Source organism: Macrobrachium rosenbergii, chromosome 37 (assembly GCF_040412425.1).
Source record: "Macrobrachium rosenbergii isolate ZJJX-2024 chromosome 37, ASM4041242v1, whole genome shotgun sequence".
NCBI lineage: Eukaryota > Metazoa > Arthropoda > Malacostraca > Decapoda > Palaemonidae > Macrobrachium > Macrobrachium rosenbergii.
Window position 1 is genome coordinate 45,911,838 of NC_089777.1, and position 8,565 is coordinate 45,920,402.

Sequence of the window (8,565 nt, forward strand, 5' to 3'; positions counted from 1 at the left end):
CTGCCACATGGGGGAAGAAGAGCACGTGTGCCGTGGCAAAGCGCTTTCCTGGGAAGAACAAAAAGTTCACTCGAACATAGCCGAGAACCCGAATCGGAAAAAAACAAGTATGGCCGAGCTGAGCTGAGCCGATCACGCAAACGCGATCCAGCTGGTTGGTATGCGGCGGACTGGGAGGCACCGGGGCGAGCTGAGCTGAGCTGAGCTGAGCCAGTCTGGCAAGGCGAATCGAGCCGAGCCAATCTCGTAAGCGCGACCAGGGGCCGAGCCGAGCTGAGCCGATCGCGCGAACACATTCGTAACTGGCCAGGCCGGACTCGTCTGCTGTGAACAATTGCTAGTTTCCCAAACTCTAAACTCCTTCGAGGTTGAGGCCCCTCGAGAAGAAGGTTCAAAGGGGAATTCTGCGTCTGCTATCTTGCATGGTCAAACCCTAAAGTTCAAGACACAAGAACGAAGCCCGGCCGAGCAACCAAAGCAGCTGGCGGGCAGTATCGAGACACCTGGGTGTCCCGGCAACCAGACATTTGGGTGTCTCGGCACTTTCTCTCGTCCTGTGCCTCTCGTCAGTAGAGCGCTCGTGATTCATATAATTCGAGCTACCCATGAGACTCCCAAAAATTGGGAGCGGCTGCTTTGTTTCCTAAGAGATCGAAAGAGCCAAGCACAGAACCAGTCTTAGATGCAGACTTCCAAGATTGGCAACAAGGGAGTGGCCTCGAGAGGCCGTGCTCTCCCTTCCCCCGAAACGCAAGATCCCACAGGAGAATGCGAATCGGTTCCCACCTTAGGGCGGGAAGAGCCAACGAGAGAAACTTGTCTCCTGGAAGAGAGTCAGTCCCTTAGAAGTCCCGCAGGACTCCCGAAGGGAGTCTCTTCCCTGCTTCTTCTGATGTTCGAACCGACAGGATGGAGACACCAGGCTGGGAACCCGACTGAGCACTGGCAAGCACTCGGGAAGAGCTTGCGGTGCTGGCAGGAAGAGCCGAGACACCTGGTTGCCTCGGCCCTTTCTCTCACACTGCTCCCGAACTGGGCCATGGAAAATCTCTTCAGACCAGATCGGGATACTCAAAATTCCATTGAATCTCGAGCACTCGGAGCGACTCGCGAATGAGCACCCGAAGCAGCCCCTGTCTTAGAGGCGGAACCTCAAGGACTGGGAACGGGATCGCAAACCGAGGTCTGCGTGCCCGCGGCTTCCGAAACTCAAAACCCAGGGCTATGCGAATCGGTTTCCTAACCTGAAGGTCGGGAAGAGCCAACGAGAGACCCACTGCCTCCTCAGGAGGAGGCAGTCCCTAGACATCCAAGGGCATCAAGGGGAAGAAGCAGCCTTCCTCTTCTTCGGCCGATGGAGGTCTGTCCGATTCTCGGGACCCCCTTGGACCTCAGGAGAGAAAGGGAAGACGCAGAAGAAGACGAAATCGAAGATAAGATGAAGAAGTCGGCGGTTACTTCCACAGGGTGGCTTCCTTCACCTCCACTACGACATCTTCTACAGGATGGTGGACACGAAACATCGTAACCTCCAGGGTAGTCCGGCAGGAACACAACGGACACGGCCCAGGACACCACCACCAGGAGAAGCAGTAGGCATGATCAGGACAGCCAATGCAGGAGCTACGGCAGTGGTTCGGAAGGCAGGAGCTACTGCAACGGCCAGGAACATCGTTTCAACAGGGCGACTTACATCATCTTCACGCCGACATCTTCTACAGGATGGCGGACATCGTAACCTCCAGGGTAGCTGGCAGGAACAGAACAGAAGTGGCCCCAGGCACGACCGCCAGCAGAAGCGGCAGGCAGGATCAGGACAGCCGATGCAGGAGCTACGGCAGAGGTTCGTAAGACAGGAGCTACTGCAATGGCCAGGAACGTCACTTCCACAAGGCGACTTCCTTCTTCACGCCGACATCTTCTACAGGATGGCAGACATCGTAACCACCAGGGCAGCTGGCAGGAACACAACGGCAGCGGCCCTGGGCACGACCACTAAGAGAAGTAGCGGGCACAATCAGGACAGCCGATGCAGGAGTTACATTAGTTCAGAAGGCAGGAGCTACTGCAACGGACAGAAATGTCACATGAAAGTCAACAGCAGTTACAGAATGATCAGGGCGGCTGCGGCAGGAGACCAGGAAGAGCAGCCCAGAGACTGTCGTCGAGTTGACAAGAGCATAACACAGGGAACAGCAGGAGTAGGCTAGATGGACCACAGATACGCCGGAGGCAGTGCAACAGCATTCATGAAGACCAGCAATGACAGCGATCGATCCACATCAGCGGGAACAGAGTCAGAACAATCCCGACGTGGAAATATGTCATCTAACCAGGTATTGTGGTCGATCCTGAAGCAACACTAAATGAATGTCGGGACTGCTTCGTGCGAGATATCCTTGATATATCCAGCCAACTACTGCTGTATCTGCGATGCTCACTGTAGAGGGAGACTCCTCTCGCTACAAGGGGAACTGCCCTACGCAGCGGGAGGAGGTACTCTACAAGAAGTCGCCCAATCGCTCCCCGCCCCTGGACTTTGAAGAGGGTGAAGGAGAGAGATCTACTAAAGAGGAGGAAGAACCTACGGGAAGAGAAAAAAGGACAGAGGGGAGGCCACCAAGGGCACCGTGGAAGCGGAACTTAATGACGCCCGCAACCTCCCACCCGGCCCACAGTTCTCCAAGCGCAGGCGGGCAAGCAACACTCAGCATAAGTAAGAAGGAGTTAGTGATGCCCCTTATACAAGGAGGGCAGAAGCTCAAGAAGGGAACGAACTCTTACCTCCCGATGAATGTAGGGGAGTGAAGATATTACGTCCCAAACTATATCTCCAAATGTACAGGGGCGCCTTCAGTATTTACGTAAAGGGCTGCTGGAAGAGAAGCATTATCACTCGGTTATGCTTCTCCAGTTACGCCCTTGGCCGTCAAACCCAAGACACAGCGCAGGGAATGACGGCTTATGCAAGATTATCACAAATCGTGGGTTTGTATTAATAAATATCAAACACATGTAATATATAAACAAAAATACAGAAAGATCCCACAGGGATAATAAGAGCTTAATGACAGTCAGGCAGAGAGAATGAAAAACACGTCAGCAACGCATGACGGCTGAAAGAAAACTGGAATGTTTACATCCGGGCAAACGGGTATTTCCGCCTACCTGGCGGTGGTTACTGCCTAACCACCTTGCTCAAGAGTTTAATGGCTGTTTCCAGCCTACGCCTGAAAGTAATTCCTAATGTAAAGGACCGATGGTTTGTATATCGTGTCGGAACAAAGTCAGGTTAGGCTGGGAAGTCTCTGCTCGTTCTGGGGGAAAAAACTCCCCCTCAGCACGAGATGAGACCCCTGAGAGGATCTCCTGATCAACCGCCCCCCCCCACGCCCTTGCACACCCGATGATACGAATGAGGAAGGGGAGGGGGAGTCCTCACCCAAGGGAGAGGGAGCAAGCAGGGAAAGTTCGCAGGGAGGGAGAAACGAACCTGACATTAGCCACCACTGGAGTCGTGGGGGCGTGTTACCCTTGGACGATTCCTTGGCCCGCTTCCGATGGTAGCGTCTCCTCCCTTCGAACCTCTTCCATTGCTCGGGAGACCAAAAACAACACTCGCTACATGGAACATCGTGCGAACACACACACCCCCTGCAAGATGGGCAGAGGGCTTGTGGGTCCGTGTCGACACTAAACCTAAAGGTATTACATTTCTTGCCTCCTACCCCAGGACACACGCCGGGGACAGGAGAGTTTAGAAAGTTTATCAACATTCATACTATGAAAAGAAAGCAAGGAATTTTCCCACCAAAAAGGTTGAAAAAAGGCAGTCCGGCAGAGAGCGAAAAAACAACATCCGCATTCCACGACGGCTGAAAGCAAATTGGAATGTTTACATCCGGGCAGGCGGTACTCCCGCCTCCCGGACGGTAGTTGACTGTCTAACCACGTTTGAAGTTCAACGGCCATTTTCCAGCCTACGCCTGAAAGTAATCCCTAATGTAAAGGACTGAGGATTTGTACATTATGTCGGAACAATGGAATGTTTACATCTGGGCAGGCGGTACTCCCACCTCCCGGACGGTAGTTAATTGCCTAACCACCTTGTTCAAAAGTTCAACGGGCATTTCCAGCTCCGCTGAAAGTAATTCCTAATGTAAAGGACCGACGGTTTGTATATCGTGTCAGAACAAACAAACATATCAAGCAAAGAAACAAAAAATCAAGTGAATGGCAGTCAAGAAGAGAAGCGCTGAGACGTCTTCACAAGATGGCAGCTGAAGCAAAGTGGAGTGCAGACCAACGACTGGGTGGAGGTTCCCCCCGTACCTTCAGTAGTTAACAACCTTGTCTGAAAGTTAAACATGTTCCAGCTCACATTCATAAGCAAAATCCTAAGTAAAGACTTAAGGTTTGTATTTGTGTAGGAACAACTGAGGTTTCCACTCCAAGGTGGAAGGCCTAAGTAATTAAGGGGTTTATCTCATATCTATTTACTTATTGGACAGATCTCAACAACCAAACAAAAGCAAAATATTCAAAAAGCATATGACAGAAAATAAATAGAAGTTGGGCTGTGAGTAAACACACACGTCTATACACGACAGCAGCCAGAAGCAAGGTGGAGTGCATAGACAGGTAAGTATGGCTTCCTGCTACGTTAATAGTTTATAACCAGGCCTGAAAGTTGAACAGCGGCTCCAGGTTGTTTGCAAGGTGAACCCTATATAAAGAACTTCAGGTCTGTGCGTGTTAACGAACACCCCAGCCAGGTTAGGTTAGGTTCTATTAAGCCTTTTGGCAATCTTTAGCAGTGGCTCCAGATGTACTGTACTCTGCATATTTTTTCTGTTAATGTAAGACTTATTATTTGTTAAACAGCAATATGGAATTTACACCCTAGTAAGTGGGCATTACACATTCCTTGTTAGCTACATTTTTCAGTGACATTGCCTAGACAGTCATTCGTGAAGAGTTGTGTTGTGGAAGCTGGTGTGCTGGGGTCATAACCACCAAAACTGTCGCTGCATCCAAACTGAGGTTAGGTAAGGATATAGAACATTGCGTCAAGTTGGCATGACTCTTTTCATGGTCAGGTAAGACAACACTGTACAACCAAAATGAATTTAGGCCAAGCAGGATACGTTAAGGAGTAAGGCCTCTGGTTGAGTTTGGGTAGGGAATCGAATAGGGCATTTGACTAGACATTGTCGGTAAATTTCCACCACTGCATCTGATCAGCGTGGCCTAGGGTTCTTCAGTGTTTCTCTTGATGCTAGCCTATGTTGGTCACTTGCTTCTGAAAGCAATGTCTTGTATTTGAGGCTTACTACCTCCTCGACAAGTGGGGCTCATCAATGAGCATTGACCTTCTATGAAATAAACAGAGGCCAGAGGTAGGCGAAGCGCCACAGAGTAAGCATATAGATCCAGTTGCCTTTCGACAACGAATCGTCTGTCGCCTGTAAGATGTATTTTCTCGGAGATCAATACAAATTTATACAGCAAATTGACACCTTTATTAAACACTTTGGTCACTGTACAACAAAGATACGATTATTCAAAATAAAATATGACCCCAACGTCATTACGCTCTCTCCAGTCCCCTAACAGTTAAATGCTCAGAAAATGGCCCCGCAGATTGGGGCCCTTCACTGTGCATAATACCAAAATTACTCATGATTAGCATGTTTATATCATTTCTTTTGTAGTCAGTAAACTTACTGTAGCCCGGGGGAGGGTTCGATGATAGCGAGACGTTTATATTCATGTCAGCAAACAAAAATCAAAACCAAACCAAAGATTTTACCACGATTACCACAACGTTCAGCTCAACTTCTCTATTATTCTACGGGTAGGCCCGGTATGGCTCCTCCCCCCCACCCACCCCCCTTTAACTCCGGGAAGAGAAGGGTCAGAAGACTCTAGACAAGGGAATAGTTAGTGCTATAGGTACTTGTGCTTTGCATTATGACTCTAGATCCCTAATCTAGATTTTTATGAACATCCCAAAGTTTTAGGGTAGGAGCAAACGAATTTCTCTGCGTGGTTTAAAGAATCTCTCTCTCTCTCTAGGACATACAAAATACACACACACACGCACACAAATACATACATACATCCATACACACACACACACACACACACATATATATATATATATATATATATATATATATATATATATATATATATATATATATATATATATATCTATATATATATATATATATATATATATATATATATATATACATATATCTATATATCCACCTATATATATATATAGTATATATATATATATATATATATATATATATATATATATATATATATATATATATGTATATATATATATATATATATATATATATATATATATATATATATATATATATATATATATATATATATATATATATAGATATAGATAGATAGATATAGATATATATATATATATATATATATATATATATATATATATATATATATATATATATATATATATATATATATATATATATATATATATATATATATATATATATATGTGTGTGTGTGTGTGTGTGTGTGTAATGTGTGTGTGTAATGGGGAAGGCATGCACTTATTAACTGTCTGTTGTACTGCTTGTTTTCACTTCCGTAGGAACAAGTTGTTCGATATTTAACTATGCTGGAACTTCACTTATCGTGCTCAGATGTCGGCTATCTTTCAATATTTCACAAATTCTTCTTTTATTAATTTTGGTTAAATGAAATTTATGTTTCCCCTTAATTACATTTATTTAGTCTTTAAACTGTATAACTTTTCCACCTTTCAATGGGTAGCAATGACCGAGTCTTTATCTTCAAAGGCACATCGTAAAATTCGTGGACTTAGAATTTCACTTGTACTATGGGCATTCAGAAATTTTATATAAGTTCACAAGTCTGTTCGAGCTTTCATAGTCACTTCTCCACACATCTCGCACACTCCCTGCCCTGATGCCTTTTTTTAACTGACTCTGCTTCCAGAGCCTTCATATATAGTGGGTATGGGTACGATGCCTAAATCTGGTATAATTTTCCCTAGTTTCGTCCAGATGGGCTTCCCTTTTCCATTAATGTTTCACGTTTAATGTCTATGCAATTCGTTCAACGGTTGTTATCGAGTTAACGTTAGGGTGTGCGAGAGGTCACCAGGCAAGGTCAAGATCTAAATTAGTTCATCTTTTTGCCCAGCGCAGTAAGGTAAATACTTTTAGTCACTAGCGACGAATGGTTAAACTCGCATCTGTTATCACTTTAGTTTTTGTTAACGTCTTTTCTGTTTTTGCTCTCTCTGTCTTTATCAGTGATTTTCTGTATGCCCTTGTGCGTATATCGAAATAATTAGTTTATTGAATTATAGACTCGTTTCTATTATAATCTCGGCCAGCTACTAAGCTGACTCCGGCAGCTCTAGCTAAACTAAGGCAAAATTAATATATTTACAAGGACTCCTAACACATGCTTCTTAGGAAAATCACACAACTTATAAAATAACTCTAAAGCATTAAACTTAATATAAAACAGTCATTTCTTCAATCAAACTGAATAAGATATTCAAATGTACTTGCAAAACAAAACAGAATTTGCTATCCAAGTTACATAGTTATTACTCAGTCCTATGCTATTTAGGTGGATATCGCCCAATTTTTTACGAAATTGACCAATAAATATTGTTCTTCTTCTCTTCTGATGACGACGAAAGTCATAGTGTTTCTTGGCTGACTATGCGAAGGGCGATGTAGACTTGACGGTTACCTTCTCGATCTTGTACTTCTTGAAATGTCCTGGAGGAATATCCTTGTGAAATTGTATGTGTCTATAAGTGTGTTATGTGTTTATGCAAACTCATCTTGACTTCTTTGATGTGACTAATAGTAATTTTCTCGTATGATAAGTTTTGTATGTTCACTATTCAACACAAAAGTTATGATTGGCAACTCTACTAAAGGAAGTGGTAAGAGATTAGTATTCGTAAATTTTTTTTCTCTACATTTACTGTAACAATAGTTAGTTTTCATTAATTAAAGTCTTTTAAACAAGTGAATAAGGTAAGTGTGTTAGTTATTTGCAACAAAATCTGAATTAATGGTAAAAAGAATTTTCTTTACTGAAATTATTTCATATCTAGGAAATTCCTTCTTAAAGATAATAGTCATTCTTGATTAGAAAACTGAGATATTGTTAAATTCCTTGAAATGATTACATTACATTTTAAAATTACGTACAATCCCCCGTTTCCTAAATACTCCCTTTTATAGTTAAAGAAAAAGTAAATTCGAAGTTAGAGCTCTTAACCCCAAATTTTTGCTACAAAACCAACTAATCAAAGTAAGAATTGCAACAATATAAAAAAAGGTTTATTCCTAAGTCAACCGATGAAGGTAAACTTAGCAATACAGAAATCAAATACAGGGAATAATAGGATGATTTATGGGTTTGTTCTTATTATAATTACTGAATGTGACTCTTCTATTTCTTAGCTTATACCTAGTTTTTCCTTCTGAAATTTCTTCTTTTGGTTCTTCAGTCATT

The 8,565-nt window shown here is 43.7% G+C and overlaps 1 protein-coding gene across 1 annotated transcript in view; it reads right to left on the reverse strand.

The window, feature by feature from the left end:
- The window catches only part of LOC136825227 (uncharacterized), a 595,353-nt gene extending 589,482 nt beyond the window's left edge, over positions 1-5,871 (reverse strand). Inside the window, exon 1 of the mRNA XM_067081250.1 lies at positions 5,728-5,871. Within this exon, the coding sequence (XP_066937351.1) occupies positions 5,728-5,773 (46 nt within the window). The 5' untranslated portion in view covers positions 5,774-5,871. The remainder of the gene's footprint in view (positions 1-5,727) is intronic.
- Between the last annotated feature and the right edge of the window lie 2,694 nt (positions 5,872-8,565).